Source organism: Cygnus atratus, chromosome 5 (assembly GCF_013377495.2).
Source record: "Cygnus atratus isolate AKBS03 ecotype Queensland, Australia chromosome 5, CAtr_DNAZoo_HiC_assembly, whole genome shotgun sequence".
Lineage (NCBI taxonomy): Eukaryota > Metazoa > Chordata > Aves > Anseriformes > Anatidae > Cygnus > Cygnus atratus.
In genome coordinates this window covers 25,868,034-25,889,207 of record NC_066366.1, presented here as the reverse complement: position 1 = coordinate 25,889,207, position 21,174 = coordinate 25,868,034, and the positions used below count along the sequence as shown (strand labels likewise).

At 43.7% G+C, this 21,174-nt stretch overlaps 1 protein-coding gene and 1 long non-coding RNA gene across 2 annotated transcripts; one reads left to right on the top strand and one right to left on the bottom strand.

Moving 5' to 3' along the window:
• Window positions 1–204: 204 nt before the first annotated feature.
• Window positions 205–10,448, bottom strand: GREM1 (gremlin 1, DAN family BMP antagonist). The gene is made up of 2 exons (XM_035539703.2): window positions 10,193–10,448; window positions 205–3,912 (listed from the first exon to the last, which is right to left on the bottom strand). Exon 2 carries the CDS (start codon window positions 3,909–3,911, stop codon window positions 3,357–3,359), a length of 555 nt encoding a protein of 184 aa, XP_035395596.1. The 5' UTR covers window position 3,912; window positions 10,193–10,448; the 3' UTR covers window positions 205–3,356.
• Window positions 9,721–19,451, top strand: LOC118244626 (uncharacterized). The gene is made up of 4 exons (XR_004777606.2): window positions 9,721–10,018; window positions 16,686–16,930; window positions 18,460–18,591; window positions 18,914–19,451. It is a non-coding gene; the product is annotated as an uncharacterized LOC118244626 (long non-coding RNA).
• The last annotated feature ends 1,723 nt before the right edge of the window (window positions 19,452–21,174 follow it).

The window sequence follows — 21,174 nt, the reverse complement described above, 5'->3', positions numbered from 1 at the left end:
ACAGATCTCATTTAAAAACCTTATTGAAGTAGCCGTGTTGAATGATGGTGCCATTGCTTGTCTCTGTCTCATTGTCATAATGTAAGCCCTTTTATAATTAAGAGAAACCACAGAAGTCAGAGTAAAGTACAACAGATCCAGAAAGAGCTGGAAACTTAAGGAAGAAATAAAATTAAAAAAATAATAAAAAACAACAATAGACATGGGCTGAAGAAGATATTTTATTTATTTGTTACTAGTAGTTAAAATGACGTACAAAATGCTGGGAAGAAAAACCTCCAATTCTATTCAGTTACAAAATAATTAAAACTTCATTTTAAACCAAGTTTTGCTTTGTGAGACCGAGCATGAAAATACTGCAGCCTTAGGTTATATAGTCCATTGTTTTTAGAATAAAGCAGACATTTAAATACATATTGTGGTTGATATTAAATATCTTGTATAATTGTAAGTTAGCAGAACTTTCTTACTCTCAGGCAATAACTAGCAATTCATAAAAGTTCTTTGTATAAAATTTACATAGTTATGGGGGGGATCTGCCTCCAGGGGAGTTCCGTTGTGATCTGTGCACAGGCTGTTTGGAACATAAGGATTTGTAACACTTTTATCGGTTTTCCTTCAGAATGCTAGCCTAATGTTAAATAAAGGAGTTGGTAACGTCTAAAGCTTTGCTTCGTGTCTAAGGCTTTAGGGACAGAGCAGCCTAGAATGAAATCCCGTCACTGTTAAAGACAATGAGAGTTTTTCTATTGACAGCAATTGAAGAAAACAATTTCTTTATTAAGTTGGGCCCATTTATTGAACAGAAACACTAGCTAGTACAAATCTTTCAGCAAAGGCTGAGATTGGCCCTGTCACCTGCAAACCAACTCAAAAAGGTAATTTAAAGGAAAACAACCTCTGCTTATTATCAATGAAAGAGGATTTGTGTTAATAATAACATTAAATATCCATATCTTTCTGTTTAACTATTCACATTCCACACAGTGGAAATCTACCTCCTATAATTCCAGATTTTAAAATTGGATTTTAAAATCCATGAAGAAATGTGTCAACCCTGCTGAGTGAGAGTACGCCAGGTGAAATGCATTTAAATAATATGAATCAATGAGTTGCAACCTCTCAATCTTATAAATGCAGACCTTGTAGCTGTGGATTTTATAGGAAAAATATATTAATTGCAGAGACGCAGGATATTGCCAATAATTGCATGAGACATTGTGTAACAGTGGTGGCTTCTAATATAATGACTGCACATTGTACACATCTGTGATGTGCCACTGTTTATTCTTTCCTATGGATATGTTACTAAGAGCAGAGTGGTCTTCCTCAGAGTTTGATGGACAGAAATCCTGTCAAAACAATCACCCTGTGGCTGAGAGAGGCTTTTGGTGTGAGAAAGAACAGCAATGCTGATAGTGGAGACAGAAGAGCATTGCTGCTGAAGGGGAAAACAAGTCCTGGGTGTGCAAGCCCCACCGTACCACTGACTTGGACATGGCTGCCACAGGGAAGCGCCATTTTGCAGGGGGCCTTCTGTCAGGGCGTAGGAAGGCGAGTGGCACTGCGGTGCCCTCACCGCCTGGACAGAAAGCGCCCTCGCTGAGCCAGCACCCAGGAAGGCATCAGCAGGAGGCACAACGGCTGCTTGAGGTGCGGGGTGGCTGTGGACCATGGTGGCTGCCCAGATGGCCCCAGGGCCCAGGGCAGCAGCACCGCCTGCGGGGTCGCGTGGCCCCGCGTCCACCCAGCTGCACAGGGCTGGCCGCGCTCTCGCCAAGAGCCTCCACCCTGGTCTGGTTTGAGCTCCTACTCCTGAAGGAAAGACGATGCAGGCTGGTCTCCCAGGTGAGTGTCTTTGGGCTGCTGGAAGTAGCGTGTCCCCTTTCGTGTGTTTTTCCCCCCAGATGAGAGGGGGCAGTTAGCCCTTAATTTTCAGGAAATTCTCTTTACTTAGTCCAAATCCTGTTTAAATGCAAGTCTGCGGTAAAAGATATAAAAAGAGGATTATTGCTGGCAAAGTTCTTCATCTCTTTTTCAACAAACTGCATGCCTGTGGCAAAGCTAAAATAACAATAACAATGCAATGTTTACTAGTCATGAATGTCGTGTCTTTTGTCTCTTGTGTGGTTATTGCATTTGCAGTCACATGATGCTTGTTTTAATTTTTGCTTTGCTCTTTATGTACTAAATTACTGCCATTCTGTACATGATCATGGTTAGCAAGATTTTTGTGCTGTGGTATGTACGTTTTTATGTATGTGTGTGAAAAAGAGAAGGAGAGAGTTCAGATATGCACAATAGAGTATGCATACTCATTGTATGTATGTATAGATACCAATGAATAAAAGATACTGCATATACATATATATGTAATATGAGGAATAACTGATACCAGAAATACAAGACATCGAATGGATCTAGTGGCACAAGAATGGGTTTGGATTGATGTGGAGAGCCATTAGAATTCAGAAGTGTATTTAATAGCCTTGTATATAGTTTGTCTTTAATTTATGTAATATATGACTAGGTATATAAATTAAAGCAAAACGTAAACAGAAGACAGTATCTCTTCCTCTGTGTCTTCCTATTTATGTATCTTTCTTTTTTCTACTCCCTTTTGTACTCCCCCTGTCTACTTACTTTGGCCTTTTGCTGTCTAACTGGCTGTGGTTCTGTTTTCCATCCACCTATACTGACTTTTCAACACTCCCACTTCCCCCATTGTTCTCCAAAAGCGGCTTTTGGATTACAGCTATTTTTTTGAAGAAGCACATTACAAACTGTTGATACAACTGCTATTTTGAGTGATGTTTTTGCTATGCCGTAACTGCTTGTAGCCTACTTCATATTTAAGAATAGATTCATGCTTTCAGATATATCGTCCTCTCACTTTGATGTTTCTCATAATACAGTAAAAGCAAATAGTATGGCAGGTGAACATTAGCAAAAGCCACAGCTCCACTTTCCCAGTAAGTGGCAAAAATGTGAATTTACATTAGGAAACCTAATTCATGACTGTGGGTAAATAGATTGTTTAATCTTTAATACCCCTGTTGATTCTTTATTTCCTTTCCTTTTTTTTTTTTTTGTCAGAGTGAACATTCGTATATTTGCTTACACACATCCATTTTCTCTCTTACTCCCAAACTCATGCCTATTCTTCCCTTACATCCATTTTGTTCTTTGATTTTTGGTTGGTTGGTTGGTTGTTGTTTGTTTTTTTTTTTAGGTAGTTCACTGGGTTCCTTTCAGTTTCGTCCAGCCCTGAAGCTTTGCTATTTCATGCCACTCCCTCTCACACTGGCAATGATTGCGGACAGTCAGAGTGCAATCGGTATGGTATTTTTCTCGGCTTAGTCCAAGTCGATAGATATACATCGGCACTCCTTCACGCGGGTGATCCTTTTCTTCTTCCTAGGGGGCTGAAGCTCGGGGCAGTTGAGGGTAACAGTCATGGTGGTAAATTTCTTGGGCTTGCAGAAGGAACAAGACTGGAAAGAACCTTCCTCTTTGCGGACATGCCTGGGTATATAGAAGGAATTGCATTGGCCATAGCAGAACCTGTTGATAATGGTGCGACTGTTGCAGCCTTCTTCATGGATAGTTTGTTTGAGGGGCTGAGTTTTGCACCAATCCCGCTTTAGGTATTTGCGCTCAGTGATGTGCAGTGCCTCCTGACTGGATTCCAGCACCTCCTCTGCAGGCATTGAGGTGCCTTTTCCTCGTTCTCGATGCCTAGAGCCCGACTGCTGCTGTGTCTGCATTTGCTCTGAATCATTGGGCTGATCCTTGTCAGGAGGAGGGATAGCACCTTGGGATCCACGGTTCCTCTTTCTCCCTTCTGCTGTCGGTACCAGAAATCCCATCAGAAGAAACACAGCAGCAACGGCATACAGCATGCGGACCATCCTATAGAGAGGAAGATGAGGAAATAAAGCACAGTTGTGGATTTCAGATATCAACAGAAATCAGGTATGCAGAAAATTTTCAGCTCCATGAAGGAAATGTGTGTGCACAGACAAAAGTGTGCAGGAGTGCACACTTACTTATAAAAGATGAGCACTTTGCCTTCATCAGCTGGAAAGCTGTTTCCAAATTACCAAGTAATAAAAGCTTTCATATATGGTGACTGAAAGTCAGAGGCTACAATAAGTCCAAACAGAATTTAACTGTGTACCATGCATCTTTTTCCAGCTCCTTTCTCCATGTATACTACCCTTCTAAAGAGTTCTTATTCCCTTCCTATAGCTTACTGACATTAGGAGCACTGCTCCTGATTTACACTGGTGGAAGAAGAGATTTTATGCTGTGCAATGATTTATGTGATACTGATATAGTTATCTGCAACACCAGAGGACTGAACTCTTTGATTCAGGGCATGCATCCTAACTGCATGTCCCTTAGACTCAGAAGCTTTGTACCTCTTCTTGCATACCACGTGTCCAAGTAGACTGACCATATGTGCAGACTATATCCACCTGCAGTCTGAATGCAGCATCCCAAGCTCTGCCATACTGCACCTCTGAATTGGTCCACTGAGTCTGAATGTAATGAAGCCTAAGGTGAGTAAGAAATGTGTAACAAGATAGGCAACAAACATAAATGGGTATTTAGGTATAGGTTGAAAGAAGTGTGTCTGTAATTTCAAATTACACATTCTCACACATTACTCTGAATCCTTGACAGATACATTATAGAGATGCAGTCATAGATCTCTGAGTTTTATTCATTATACCCAGCAGGATAGTGAAAAAACATGAGAACAGCAGAATTTCATATATGACATTAAGTACGTGACATCAATATCATAAAGAATGTCGATTGTGCACGTGCAAAAAGACTTCAAGTGCAATAAGTAGAGAAAACCAGGCTCTTTCAAACTGCACTCCTGCTCCAAAACCTAGTTACTAGCATAGGAGCAGCTTTTCTTTCCTTCCTTAGTCTTTATGACCCAGTTACCTTCCACAAGTTCTGCTGTTTCCCAAAGCTCTGAGCAATATGGGCTGCTAGGTCAGCTGAAGCCACCAACAAGCCAGGAAGCAACCCATCACCTGTCATGCTTTTCCCTCTCCCTGTGGTCTCTGTGTTGTTTTGGAAAGCGAGGGATGTGGCAGCAAGCAAGGCATATAGGGGAGGGAGGCTCTCAGGAGACCCTTGCCATGGGGAGCTTGGAAGAAGCCACCAGAAGTGGGAGGCCCATGCATTAAAAACAGGAAGAATTGTGAAGAACAAATGAGGAAGCTGGTGTTTCCTACGTGCTTGGAGCGCTGCTGTCATATCCCTTATTTAACTCATTTTATTTGTAAGGGATGAATTACCGTTTGACCTGAAGACTTCTGCTTGTGTTACTACCCTACACAGCCAACATACATAAAATCAAGGGCACTGTCCTGTCCTGCTTTATCTGCTCAGCCTGAGACCACACAGCAAGGCAGAAAAGCAGCCAAATGCCAGCCCTGGAAGGGCCACCTAGAGACTCAGTCAAGGCTCAGGATAAGTATCCTTTACTGTGCAAGATACCTGTTAATTTCTGAGTTACTAGATCTTTCCGGTCATACAGAGAAAATAAGTTTTTTATTATGCTGTTCAAAAAGCATTTCTTACCAAATGGACTGGGAAAGGAACTACTGGAGTGGAAAAGTGCCATAGGAGGTTCCCATTATATTTAGAGATTTGCTTGGGGAGTTTAAGTGTGGAGTTATTTTAAGTGTTTGTCTACACACTGTCAGTGTACCTGGAGTTTACAATATGTATTTTATCATACATATAATATGCATCCATTTTATTTATTTAGGTTTATTTACCAGTACAGATTCATTTTATTCATTTAGGCTTATGTACCAGCATGTCGCACGTTTGGAAGAAGCTTCAGACTTCAAGAGAGGGGCGTAAAAAGTGATGCTACTACCGACTCCAACAGGCAACTTGGAAGGGCTGCTTTAAATATGGAAATGAAACATTGTACAGAGCATGCTATTTTAATAAGCATAAGGCTCTGTCATAGAACAGAAAAAAAGTTGGGAATTCTAATTGAAGACCAATGCAGTTGAATTTCAAGCATTAGCTTGGACTTCGTATTTGATGTTTTTCCCGTTTCTTTTGCAGTCTCGATGTTACTTAAACATGTTTCTTTTTAGTTTCCATCTTCTGTCTTTAAAATATTTAAAAAAAAACAGTTATAAAATACTGCTTATTTCCTTAAGTGACCAGAATGACTCCTTCCAAAACTATTCTTATTTCTCTGGTGACTGTATACCCACACTGTATTTAGACAGTATTTTAATATGCATGTTATTTACTCAACGTGGTGCCAGAACCTTAGAAAGAAAAAAAAATGAAAAAAAAAAAAGGCATTGCATGCAACTGAAAATAATTTGCTAGTTTCTAAGCAGTGCCAGGAAATTTCAGGTATTTGTTTAGTGTCCCATAAGTCTGAGTTGCTGTTTCACCAGTATGCGTATTCCTGTGCTACTTTTATTTCTAGAAGTGATCTTCTCCATGCTACTTCACCTTTTTTCCATAAGCGTGCAACCGATGACATAGTCATCAGTCATGTGAAAATGAAATGTACTTTGGGATGGTAATTTGGGGAAAATCTGATGGTAATGTCTCCTGTTGCATTATATGTATCCCAGGATCATGTGTCTGTAAGAAGCACATGCTTAGCACTAAGGAAATGCAGGGATGTGTTCCAATATCATCCTAAAACTAAGGGCGAAATACTTTTTTTCACTGAGCTGATTTACAACCTCAAAGGCAGAAACTATATTATATGCTCAAAAAAGCGATTATGATTCAAATGAAAATTAACAACTCAGACAAAGCCTTTGTTATGGTCACTTCCAAAATATGCATCTAAAATTAAAAATAATCCTAACATTTAAGACTAAATACAGTTTAGACATAGACCCACCAAAGAGGCTCTGTCAACTTCATGACCTTTAATGGCAGCTCAAGCACAAACTTCCTTTAATAGTAACTTATTAAATAGTTATTAAAAAAAATAAGATTATTAAAGAAAGTAAAAAGAAAAGCAAAATACAAAGGAAAATGAGGTATTATGCCTCAGTAAGGATAGCAGCCAAAATGCAGTGCCTGTATTCTGCACTATCTCTGGTCCCGAGGCAATGAATGCATTTGCTTATGAGAGAAGACTGCACCTCTGCTTAAGTTAGGAACTAGAATGATTCATCCTATCTGCAATTTAGTGTTTGTGAAATGTTTCCTTAACAGCTTTTTTTATTACTGAAAAAAAAAAAAAAAGAACACGCAACAGTGTGCAAGTGACTAAATCAGTGTTACCATATCCAAAGTTTTACGAAAAGGAAGTCTCTCCAGATTTTTTTTTTTCCTTGTCACAGCCATAATTCTGAAGCAGTAATAACTCTGGAGCTTGGGTAGGAGCTATGAGGAATCAGGCTGTAAAATCTTACATGCCAAATTTCTGCTAAATTTTCAATACTTGATAGCGGCTGCTACGGAAGCATTGGCATAATCAGAAACCTTTCTGAGAATCTTTTGAACATACAGATGTCCACAGACAAAACACCTCGTTCAAGTCCCACTTACTTCATTGAGATCCACTGAGAGATCCAATATCATTAATATTTATTTTCAAAAAGTAACAAAATACTTCAAAAAATCCTTTTTTTCCCCCTGTATTTCATTGCTGAGCTGAGTTCTACTCTTTATCATCTGTAAGCACTCAGTTCTAAAGCCTAAAGCAGTTTTATTGCTGACTTCAAACAGGAGCAGAATTGGACCCTAACGTTCAAATCACCTCATATGTGGATTATCTAGAGCCGGGGATCTACTCATCTACGGCAGATGAGGAATGCTGTGGATTAATACTAACAACTGTAAATATGGAAGTGTAAAACCTTCCAGGTTTATTACTCAATACAGTAAGCTGTAATTTTTCAGTGTATACATTTTCTGCTATAAATTAAGGACCTCCAAATGTCAGTTTATAAACGGCACTTCCCTATGAGTTCCCAGGCAGAGTCATAAAGCGATCACTGAAATTTTTAGCACAAAGCAACTTGTTTAAAAGTACTGGATGGAGTCCCGGTTCTGTTGAAATATACAGCAAAATTATCACAGACCTCAGCAGGCCCATAATTTCATCTGTGAACCATATTTACTAGGAAAATATTATGATGAGCCATGGACTCATGTGCTTCGCAGAAAACATGAAAAATAATCTGCCGAAGACCTAGAAAAATAAATGTTCTTGGTGGGCTTCAAATACCAGCCAAGCAAAGAGGCAAAACACAGCACTTTGGCTATTGAGAAAACTGAAATGGTTTATGTCCCAATGGATCAGAATAATTTTATGCCTGGTTTATAATATATGAATTACAGAAATAGTCTTATGTAATGTTTTCATAGTTCCTAGATCTGTATCTTTAAATACACAGAAAGTATACTTTGTATGACGGTGGCAGTTCCCACAGAACCATTTTTTTTTTTCTGAGATCAAGATAGCAAAACTAACATCTTCTTTTGGTAGAATCTGGATACATTTACATTTCCGATAATTCCTTCGTCTGAGTCACGGAGATGCCTTCCCCGAGACACGTAATAAGTGCGGGCAGCCGTACAAGGGGAAAAAGGAAACCACACACACACACAAACCCCAAAACCCGATCCCTCTGAGAGTTCCCCCTGAGGAGGGATGTCTCCGCAGGGCACCCCAGGGGATCAGAGGGCAGCTGAGCGCTGGGCACGGCTGGTGCCACTGCCACTGCCACCTCGGGACTCTTGGGCCGGGGCAGCGATGCCAGGCGGCAAGGAGGTCTTCGGGAGAGCGACCCCACCGAGGGGAAAGCAAACGCTGGGGAACGGCGTGGGGCTGAAGCCTAAAGAGGAGCGGACGGACACGGGCGTGGGCTCCCCTGAAGCCTTGCGTGCAGCCCCCGCCGCCTGCGAGCCGGCTGCTTCTGGGCTTTCTCGGCGTGGGGAGGAGCGGCCGGGACGGCAGCGGCTCTCGGGCTCGCCGACCCCAGTGGCTCAGAGGAAGCGGGGCCCCGGCGCTGGCCGCCCCCCGACACGAAGACCCCGCGCACCCCGCCGGGGGGCGGCCGGGCCCGGCGCTTCCGAGGGCGCTGCCTGCGGGGACGGGATGGGATGGGATGGGACGGGACGGGACGGGACGGGACGGGACGGGACTGGAAGGGACGGGACGGGAAGGACGGGAAGGGACGGGACGGGCTTCTCCCGTCACCCTGTACCCGGCACCGACAGCCGGGGCGATGCGGCGGCCCCAGAGGGACGCGAGGTGCGCGTGTCCCCCACCATCAACAACCCCGCCGGCTCGCCTCGCCCCGCACGGCTCGGCCCGGCTCTTCCCGGCTCCCCGCGGGCACCGACGCCCCCCGAGCCTGCCCGAGCTCTGCGAAGGCGACGAGGGCCGAAGGAGCGCGCAGCCGTCGAGGCGGCAGAAGTCAGGTGGGAGACTGAGCCGTGCCGTGCCGTGCCGGGCTTAGGGGCGCTGAGGGCGCTCCTGCGGGCGCGCAGCCGGGGCCGCAGCGCTGCGCGGAGCTCCGCTGCCCGGCCCCCGCACCCGCCGCCTGTCCCGGGCAGCCCGCAGCGACGGGACGGGACCCGACGGGACCCAGCGGGATCCGACGGGACGGGACGGGAGGGGACAGGACGGGACCCGACGGGACGGGGCGTGCGGCGGCGAGGCCGGCACCTGGAGCTGGACCTGCCCCCGCCCCGCTCCGCTCAGAGGCCGGGCCGGGATTTGGCCGCGTGTCGGGTTCGGGTGGGCGCCGCATCCAATTTGTCGGGAGGGATGCTGTAGGCGGAGATGAGAGGCAGAGCTAACGGGGCTTCTGCAATCCCTGCGTTTGCCGGGCGAGAGGCATGGACGGCGCCCCGGCCCCGGTACTCGGCGGGAATAGCGGTGTCAGCCCCGCTCCCGCTGACGGGCATCCTCCGCAGAGCCGGGGCGGCCGGCACTTTTCCTGGGCACCGGCGAACGACCCCTCCCCATGCCCCTAGCCCGACGGTAGGATAAAGGGATGCACATTTTGCCTCCCACGGACTGGCCAAGCTCGGCCGCTGCTGGACCCGTTTGCGGCCCCGCTGTGAGTGCGCGCAGCGCGGTTTGGCTCGGCTCGGCTCGGCTCGGCTCTGCCACGGCTCTGCCCGGCCCGGCTCGGCCCGGCCCGGCCCGGCTCACCTGCGCGGCGGCGGCTCCTCGGGGGGCCCGGCTCGGTGGCGGCGGCTCCTCGTCGGGGCCTGGGGCTCGGCGCGGCTCTGCCCTGCGGTGTCACTTGGCGGAGCGGGCGATGTAGGAGCCCGGGGCTGCCCGGGATTCCATAGAGGGAGAGCCTCGGATCCTGCCTACAAATTGCAGCAGCGCCGAGCTGTCTCCCATTTAAATGTCTGCCAGCTGAGATCTGCGCTCCAAGCCCCTCCAGATCATTGGACAAGCGCCTCCAAATCCCGCGTTATCCGCCCCCTTTAACACTTCCATGAACTTCCACTAGGGAAGGCTTTCAGTCGTGCAGATAAACACTCGACTACTTTCCTCTCTTAAGAGAATCGGTGCTAAAGGTCACCACCCCAAGGAATTGTTCCTGGAATGCACAGAAAATTCAAATTTTCCATCCCCGCTAAAGTATGACATTTAAGAAGCGTTAACCCCCCCGGCCCGCCTCCGCTCAGCTCAGCTCCGCTCCCCATCCCTTCCCATCCTTTCCCATCCCTTCCCATCCCTTCCCACCGCGCTGCCCGGCGCCGCCGGGGCGAGAGGTGTCCTGCGGCCGGGAGGGATGCAGCGACCTCCCTGCCCCGACTGCTGCCAGCCGGCCCGCTGCAAACACGCCCGGAGTCACGCAGCTTCCAGATAAAATAACACAAAACAGCGGGCATGCTTGCAGGGGGTGATGCTAAAGCGCGGCTCGCCGTCCGCAGCCGCTCTCACGGCTCTTGACCAGGGACAGGCTTCTCCCACCGCCTCGGGTGGGCTTTTCCCCTGCCGTCACTCGGCTCTCGGAGGGCCGGGGGCTCGCCAGGGGTCCTGTGGCTCGGGGCTGCCGGGGACTGCCCTCAGCCTGCAGCCGGAGCGGCGCCGGGCGCACGGCGGAGCTCGGACCGGGGCACGGGGAGGGACCGGAGGGAACGGGGGGGAACCGGGAGGGACCGGGGGACACCGGGGGACACCGTGGGGGGGTCTGTCCCCTCCCGCGGGCTGCTGGGCACGGAGACTGTCCCCTCTGCAGGTGGTGCCCGGCTGCCTGCCGTCGGGTCCCCGCTGCCCGACGCGCCCCGCAGCCCGCACACGCCGCGCCGCCGCGACCCCGCCGCGGAAGCACCGCGGAGATAAGCGGATCTGGCGAGCGGAGAGTTTGTGCTGGCCCCCCGGCTTTGCAGGTGGGGAGGACGAATTGAAACTCACGTAAAAGGGGGTGCTGCTTTAAGGATGCCGGGCCGAGGCAAGGTGCCAGCTTTCTGAGCTTTCAGAGCCCTTAGCATCGGCTTCCTCATCGCTAAGGCAGAAGCGTGGCCGCACTTTGTGCCCGCTGCATAGGTGAGGGCTCAGCTCGTTAGCAAATTGGGTCCATGGCTTTAACTCACACGCGGGTTTAGCTATAACTTAGTAAAAAATTAAAAAAAAAAATTAAAATATCCCTTCACTAACGGGACCGGCAGCACACACAAATGCTGCAGAAGCGGCAGTGGTGCAGTGGTAGATGGCAGCATGAGAGAGAAAATGTGCTGGTGTGCAGGGGCCACTGAAGTTCAGTGCAATGAAGGGGGGAAGGATTACTGGCAAAGAATCACAGTCATTGACATCTAGATGGATGGAAAGAGAGGCCCTGGGAATTTTTTGGATTTTTCATTATTTTGCTCCAAAAAGCGCTATTGGACTTCATAGATGTTTTTAATTAACTGGGGTCCGTCCTTTGTGAATCCAGAGAGAAAGTCACAATTCCCACCTCTCAGTATGTCGACAGACTTTATGCGCCTTTTCTTTTCTTTTGTTAAGCAAAGCCGTGGCACTCGTGTAGGGAGAGGGGCTGTGCCCATCTGAACAGCTGCCCTCAAGCTGGGCTGGGGTCTGGGGGAGCACCTGCCAGCTCCTGCCCCTTGGTGCTTCTCTGGGGATGGGGATGGGGATGGGGGAAGTTTTTTCTGTGGTTGCTCTGAGCCCGTTTTGGTGCCTGATGTGGCACTGGCACTGCACGCACTGCCACGTGTTGCTGACGGCCTGTAGACAAGCTGCCTCTCAGCTGTATTTTTCTGGGATGCAGCTTACATGCCACCCTGGCATTCACCTCTAGATGATGATACTCTGGGCACCTATGGCAGGGCGGCCAGCTCCTCCCAACGCCTCACTGCACTCAAACATGCAGCCAGAGCTGCTGATCTGGAGCAGATGTCAGCAAACCAAGATGTCAGCAAACCAAGAATCCCTTTTGGATGCATGTCCTGGTGCAGAAGGTGTTCTCCCTCCTCAAGACCTCTCTCGATTTCTCGTGGCTGTATGCTCCGCGCCGTATTTTCCCATCTGTTTTCTTTCACTCAGTTTAATCCATAAGGAGTGTTTCAAGTAGACACTAACATCTTGGGTCCAGCAAGATATTTTTCAGATTTTTCTGAACATTGCAAAGTAGAATTATTCCTGTAAGAGTTTGTCTGCTCATTCAGAAAAATAAGCCAAATGGGGACCAAAAAGACAAATAATTATAGCCATATCTGCTTCCTTTGGATGAATGATGGTGGAAACAAAAAATAAATGGTAAAAAGGAAGAAATATTTATGGCTATTTTTATTTCTTCGTGGTTGAGGGAGGTAGGGGAAATACAGCTTTTTCTCTCATTGTTCTTTTAACATCAGGTATCCGGATCATTTCCAGCTGGGAAATTTGTATTCCTTCTACTGCTGGGTTCATTAACAAAATATTCCTAGACTTTACTCCAAAGGCTTGGCTGTGCTGGTCAGATCCCAACCGAAGATGAGGTTCTGGCATCTTCCAGCTTGAAAAGCCCCCTCTACTTTAAAGAAAACACCTCCCCTTCCTCCCACCTTGTCCACACTTGGAATTCTCTTGATGCTCAGCAGTGCTGCTAATTGGAGCTCAGTCACAACTGGGGAAAACTCGTGTAACTGTTTAGTACAGACATGGCCTATGGGAATATGTATATTTTTGTGGCATAGGTTTGAGATGAAGAGCTTTGACACCATGAGGTAGTAATAGCACACACTATCAACCTGGCTGGATTCAACTACCCGTTTGCTATTCTTTTTTTCTTTTTTTTTTTCTTCTTCTTTTTTCCCCCTTCTGTTTTTTGTTTGTTTGTTCGTTTTATTTTTGTTTTAATTTCCTTTCCCACTTCTTGCTGATATTCACTGTGTGAGTTGTTCTTTGTTTTAGTGGAACAGTAAGAATTGTTTTAAGCTTAAAAGAAGTGCTGTACTTAATTCTTGCATAGAAAAATGGTATTGGGCTGAGCTCCTGTCTGCTACTGCTCACTTTGAGCACTACTCAATACATCCTCATTGCCAGAACAGTTGGCGCCTTATTAAAAGCCTTTGCAGAGGAGCCAAAGACTGACAGGGGCCAGATCCTCTTCTTGAGCAAATTGCAATAGCTTATAATAACTTCAGGGAGATGTAACTGAATGCCAGTGGAGAATCTGGCCCTAATATACCCAGAAATCAAATGCCTCTCACTCCTAGACATATTCCTCCAGGTCAGAAGTAAGGCAAGCTGTGGGAGAGACAAGGCACATCTGAGCCGCCTGCCTTGGTGTTTTGAACAGTTCTGCTATAGAGAGGAAGGAGTTGGCTTTATAGGGCCATGAATCTGGCACTAATTTACAGAAGAAAAACTAAAAGGGTACATAAAACTCAGCCATTGATGACAAAATCACTAATGTTTTCCGTGCTTTTTGTATGGCAGCAACTTGATATATTTCCTCTCTGCTGGTAACATTCAAGAAAAGTAATGCCAAGCCAGTCTATTCACATATTTTGAAGTAGAAAATATGAATGTATGCATCTATATGCCTACCTACCGACATACCTCAACTCCCTGTTAATACACGAGGTACTGATGTTCATCTGCACTTTTTGCCCTTTAAAATTACATTGGCACTTGTGCAAATCTTGTGAGAATAAGGGGGCAAAGTGTTCAGAAGTTTTCTCACCAGCACAACTGTAACTTTTCTCCTTGAGCTCTGCAACTGAGCTAGAAGTAAGCTCTGATGTTCAAGGTGCTCACCACCTGCCCTCCTGGGGGGATTTGAGCTGTCCCGCGAAGGCGCGAGGCGATGGGGCTTGGCATGGGTGTTACCTGATGTGACAGGAGGTGTGTGCATTGCAGAGGTGTCCTGCTGCGGACACGCGTTTTACAGGACATGCTCTGAGAGACAAGAGATGCTGTCACGTTACAGGGACTGCCAACATTCTGATGGTGCACACAGCTGATTTTCCTGACTTTCAAGAGGGGCAAGATGAGCAGCACCTCAGAAGCAGTTTATGACTTGGAGCATAGGCAAGGTCATATGCAGCACGTGTTGGATGGTCTGTGCATGGAAATGGCCTGTTGCTACATTATTGCCCACGTGGGAGTTTGTTAGCTTTACCTGGAAAAGAAAACATGTTTTGTCACAGAACAGACTCAAAGAATGAAGTTCCCTGTGGGGTATCAATATATCCAGAAGTAATGGATGAAAAGCCATGTGAAAAAAATAGCACAGAAAAAAAAATCACATTTTATTTTGAGCTTTTTATTCAGGCAGAGAGTAATAAGTGACATAAAATAAGAAAAGATGTTCTGTACTTTCACTTTAAGACACTTTATTAAAACACCAGTCCTGTGGTTCTTGCTTAGGCACTCTACTGTTTATTCTAATATAGATCAATGTGTAAAACAGAAAAAAAAATAGAGTTGTTGAACTTTATCTCAATATTGTATTTCATACCAAGCCATATAAAATCATACAAGAAAAACATGAGGTTAGTGTGAATTGTGATAAATTTCTTATAAAATGTACTGGAAAATCAAGCTTGGGACTGTGCTGCACTTTAGCAAAATTCTGTTTAATTAAATATTTTAAATCTTTCTTTTTTCTGAGTTTTAGAATTAATGTCTGTTTGGTTGAGGCTCCACCTCACAGACTGAGAAGAAAGATTTGGATAATATAGTACTTATTAAAAAAAAAAAAAAGCATTTTAGATTTAGGTTGAGCAAGCATCATTCTTTTAATGTATAGATTTCTATAGGCTGAATAAAAAAAAATAAGCAAGGGAAAATATTTATTTATTTATTTATTTTTAATGAAACGTTTTGATTTTGTTGTTTCAAAATGTCACAATCTAGAAATATACCAATATACCTGCATTTCTTTTGTGAGTGCTCAGAAACAGGACATGAGAAATCATAAGAATAAATGGCTTCAAGATAAAATCACTAGCTTTAAGCACTTTAAAAGTCTGGGATCCAGCCCTGAAAATTATGGTGTCCTGATATGTCTGAAAACCTTTCTTGTTTAGGGTATAATACATGTAGAGTCAGGTTGTGGGCTTGTAATGATCTCCACACCGAGGAGCCACAGTCACTGACCAGGATTCCACTGCACTATGTGCTGCAGACATAGAACAAAAATATGTTTTCTGGCCTCAAAACACCTACATATGTAATGCAGTCCATATGTGACTATTTTTCAAAAGTGATTTAGAAAAGCTTATTTTATTAGGATGAAGTTTGACTGTTGGACAAATATAAACTTTCATGCCAAATGAGGAAATATCATTTGTCAAGCTAACCTTTTTATTACTCTTTTCACAGATATTTTTTTTTTATGCATCTTATGTATTTGATAACTATAGAAGAATTTGCCAAGAAAATGAAAGCCATAAAATAGCCATGAAAAATTCCTCTTCCCTCATGCTTTTGCTTTGCATGTTCTTTTGTGGCAGGGCTGTCTCATGAACCTGTAGGAGGTGTTTGCTGATATGCTTTGCTTTCCGGATGGTTCTGGAGCAACATGACAGCAGAAGTGACTCAGCCAAGCAAACTGACTTTGTCTAAGAAGCCCTTATAGTTTAAAGCTGTGGCTGGGTATTATGAAGGGAGGCATCGAAGGAGCTTGATGTTATTTGCTTACATATTTCACTCCAGGGATATGACAGCTATGAAATACAGTTTCCAGTTACACTGCAAAACTAAAAGACTCCCTTCCCACGCTGTACTGCGTCCCACACGTTGATGGTAACCTCTTAGACAGATCACATCCACTTCTAAGACATGTATAGATATCCCCTACTCAATTCTGGCAAAGCAGTCCCTTCCGTGCTGTGGTGCAAAGCAGTTTGCTGTGGTGGAGGCACTGTAACTTGGGATGTTGCCATTTTGCACCAGGCTCAAAGAAGAGTGCTTGCTCTTTTCTGCAGTATGGAGACTCTCATACAACACCCATGGAGCACGCGATGCTAGCCTCACAGTTAAGGTAGCTAGAAGTTAAGAAATTGTGGCCTTTTTCCTGACTCTACCACTTACTGCCTGTAGCGAAGGAAAAGGGAGTACAAGGCAGGAGAACCATTTTGTTATGTAAGAAGGTTCACAAGGCTTTTGTTTTGGTTTGGGTTTTCTTCTTTCCCATTGCCTGCTTTTTTAAATTCAAATCTTATCTGCTCTTTTTGTTTTTCCTGGCAATATCTAGGTAAAAACGGAACACCAGATAAAAAAGTGGCTTTGCAGGAATGAAGGAGCGTCAGCCCTCTTCTGGCTGCGACAACAACTTATTTAGATCGTGTGGAAGTTCTGCATTTCATATTTGAAATCCACTGTAATAAACATGACTGCTGCGTTACAGGAAGGAAAGAGCTCTGAATCTATTGTGCTGCTTCAGCATCAGCTAGTCCACTTCTCTGAGTGAATATAAAGCAACAATTCCTGAGGAGGCAGGTAGGAAGAAACAGAACTTGTCCTCGCTGACATTTTATATTTAGATGGTCTCCATGTCAAGAAGATGACATGTAAGAGGCACAAGTACCCTCCCACCCTCCTTCATCCTTTTCTCTTCTTTCACTCACACTGATTTTCTTGTGACTCCGTTTCCCCTGCAACAGAGAACAGAGTTTTCAAAGGAGCCAGAATTATTTTGGCCTGAATTCTAAAAGCTGGTTCAGTACCAAACTTCCAATGAAATAAGCGGTTAATAAGAGGAGCTGGGAGTTCAAATTAATCTGGGAAGACAAATTGTATTTTTTTTATCATTTCTGTCCATATGCCTGAATGCATCTATTTTGAAATTTCTAAGAGCTTTTAATGGGGAAGAAAGCCTTTTAACTTCTGCAATTCTCCACAATAAAAAAAAAAAAGATATTTCCAATGAATAAGCCAAGTTTTCACTGTTGTCGACAAAAAAAAAAAATAAAAAAATATCTAAAGGCGGACAAAGAAGTGTTTTAACCACTTGTGGTTATCTAAAAGAACTGCTAAAGATAAGGCTCCAATGCAGCAGACTTTGTTGATTTGAATAGTGTTTTAAATATATACATAAATGCAAACTCACAGTTAAGTGCTTTGTTAAGGATGGTGGACTTGTGCTTGCACTTTGATTTTTTTTGCTAAACTTAGGTTCAGACCCTAGTCCTATAGGGGCCTGCCACACGCTTTACTTCATTTTCAGTGGGACTATTCAGAGTGTATAAAATGAAGCACACATAAAATCCAAGGAGCTTGATTCAGGCAAGCCTTTCTGAAGACCCTCAAATGATTTATATATGTGTCTATCCCTGTTGACATGTATATTAGAATTCTAAATTTTACAAACTGAAGAATTAAAAGTACAATACCATAATAACAAGTACAAAAAAAAAAAAAAAGTCTATTTTTTAATCTGTATGGTTACCAAAAATTTACTCTTTCAAAAATTGCCAAAAAATATCATTTCTGGGAAACTACACAGGCAAGCCTAGGGCCAAATCTCGTCCTGATATTTCCAATGGCTCTGTTTTGCTTCTTCTGTTTCCTTGTCAAAAGTATCCTGTTTAGCCTGTTTGGCTAAGGGCAGTTGGATATTTATTCATTGATCTTTCCCTTTATCACAGTATCTTGAATTCTAATTACAATTTTTCAAGTTCTTTTACTTTATTCCCTAAATATAGCTACAACAGACCTCATTCTTCCCCTTCTGTGGAGCTGTTCAGAGTCATGGAAGAGCTGTCATCTTGCATTCTGTAACTAACCACACTGCCTATAAATTCTTCTTCAGCTGCTTTCATTTGCAGTTTGATTAAATTATATTTCTTTTTACATGTAACAAAGTGCCCGGAAGAGAGTAAGATCACTTGATGTTAGGAGAGGCTCTGAAAATAGTTCGGGAGCTACCCTCTAGGTGTTCATAATTAATCAGACACCAAACACTTTGAGATTTTGGATGCACTTTTAAAAAGTCTAAAAATGTAAACAGTTTTCTTTCCTCTCCCCAGGAAGTCTTAATGCACTAAAGACGTAAGCAAAGAAGCTAAATCGCAAGTGACCAAATCAATTACACTTCAGATCAGACTGCGGCAGGACTTTTTGGTTCTGAACCAGATGGAACTAGACTCTTTGTGAAGGAGGTATTATTATTTCTTGTCATGGCTTCAAAATGAACATATGAATTCACAGTAGAAAATACATATTTTTCCTGTTGAAAAATATAATAAAGCATTTAGAGGAAAGAATCCTTGGGAGCTGGCGTCACCAGAAGCTATCAGGCACATTTAAGAAAAAAATAAAAACTTGTAGCAATTTCTTGTTCTTCTGATCTGATCAAAGAGAAAACAGAATTGAATAGGATGTTTTCCTGTGTTGTCAGGCAAAGAAGAAATCTTGCTTTTTAATACAGTAAATTCTTGGATTTAGAGTATATGATTTCTTTTTTCTCTGTCTTTCCTGTAGGATCAGATTTTTTGCATTGAGACAGCTATCGCGATGTAAAAACGTACCAGAGACAAGCGTGGTTTTCCTTGATGTAACTAGTTGAGGTAAATCCAGGTGGCGGCACAAGCTATCCGGAGATAGAAAGCACTTTTAAAATCCAATGGAGATAGAACAATTTGTTTAGAAAACCTGGACAATTTGGTTAGAAAGCCTCTGCATGGCCCTCTGGGAGGAAGTGACTACTACAGTCAAGTGTAACAAAACCTTCTTCCTAGATAGAGAAAAGCCATCATAGCCAAAGGTAAATTCTTTGTTTCTAATTTAGAGAAGTATTTTGGAAAACCAAATACTTTTATGCTTTAATATATCAAATCAAATTTTTTGTTTCATCTGGCATCTGGACCCCTCTTGATTTGAATATACTACCACCACCTTCTAGGAGAGCTTTGAAAACCACTTTAGCATTTGGCCCTAAATATTTAAACACGGGGAATTCCACCTGAAAACAAGCACCTTGAAAGGACTTCTTCCTGCTAGTATGGAGGGAAAGACTCTGCCTTTAGCTTAAACAGTGCAAATACTTATAACAAGACATATCCTGCTATGAGGAGTTGTACTGTCAACAACATTAACAGGGCTCCTTAGCATCATTGGAGCCCTTGGCCAGCAAACCCTACGCTTGACAATGTTTGCAAGATCAGATTTGTCACTGGGATGTTAATAGTGAATAAAAAAATGCTGTTAGAGCTTTAAATCTTTTGCCATACCTCTTCCAGACTTTTTTTTTTTTTTTTTTCAATTAAACTGTCTACTTCTGCTGTGGTGTTTTGGGCTGTGCCTGGTCCTGTAGATGTGCTTAAGGTGGGTCCTAACCAAGTTGGTTCCCCTACGGAATACAGGGGAGAAATTGCCAAGTTTGTGAATTCAGGCTGTGTTTTGGACTGAAATAGGTGCTGAGCTATGTGGGTTCACCAAATTTCAAACAGTCCTAGACAAGTACAAAAGTAGAAATTGAGGTGCCTAAGGTACTTTATTGACAAGAAAATATAGTATATACTTTAGCTTCCTAAGGAATTGGACATAGGAGGCTGTGTGCTTGGACTTTGGCATTTGTATTCCACACAAGTCCCACTGTTGGCATTTAAGCCTTTAGTGCCCCTCAACCCCTTTGCTTCTCTTTTCCCATCTGTCAAGTTGGAGATAGCTCCCAGTTTTGCAGCCCTTTAGACTTTAGCCTTTTAGAGAACCTCCAGATACACAACAAAATAGACACAATATGTTTGTAAGGAGCAACCAATATTTTAGCGACAGTCTGTGAAGGTCTTACCTTCAAGTTAGTGGGTAATTCTTATCCTTTTCAGGGCTCATAGGTTGCTGCTGAGAACACAAACGCACAGCAGGAAATAGCCAATGCTGCTGGAGAGACACAGAAACTAGAAAATCACCTCAACTACCAGAGCAGGAGATAACTCATGTATTTTAAATTGAAAGAAATGTACCTTATTTTGACACACATTACTTGCATGTTGGATAACTTGCACTCATGGTTTCATGAGTGTATGTTCACCTTGAAAACAAGTCTTTTGAGATCCCATAACTTCAGACCCATAACCATCAAACAGGCTGCAACAAAACTGGATAATAGCAGGGGGAAGCTATAAGGAATCAGAAGCAGGGCAAAATTTTCTGCTTTTTAAACTATGTACACACATTACCTGTGTATGCACATAACCCTGTGGCAGCTGAGTCAAAGGGTTGTTTGGGAATTTTAATAATAGCCATGGACTATGTGTAAACTATGACAGCAATGCTTATCTGTTAGAATAATGACCTTTTAAGAACTTGCTTAAATCAGCTACGACTGTTTTTTATTTGATAAATGTTTTATGCAGCAATAAAAATGAGTTTCTTAGTTCAAGTGTAGTAACAGAGCTTTAAGGCCCATAAATCTTACAGCCATCACACTATCCATTGAAGCAACTGAAAGTCTGGCAATCAACTTGGTTTCTGGTTGCACAGTTGCTTTTTTTTTTTTTTTAAGTTAAACTTAACCAATGCTGAATTATTATTGCATCTCTGGATGACCTGACATTTTCTTTCATGGGTATGTTTTGGCCATTTGGAAATATGAAATGACATGAAGTAGTATTTTATTTTATTTCCAAATGTGGAAAGGTGTTCTGCCTGTCTTAGGATGATGACTCAGGGCCATACTTCTCTATGGGGGCTATCCCACTTGAATTTCAGCCACCTTTAAATAACTTTTGGTCATTAGGATG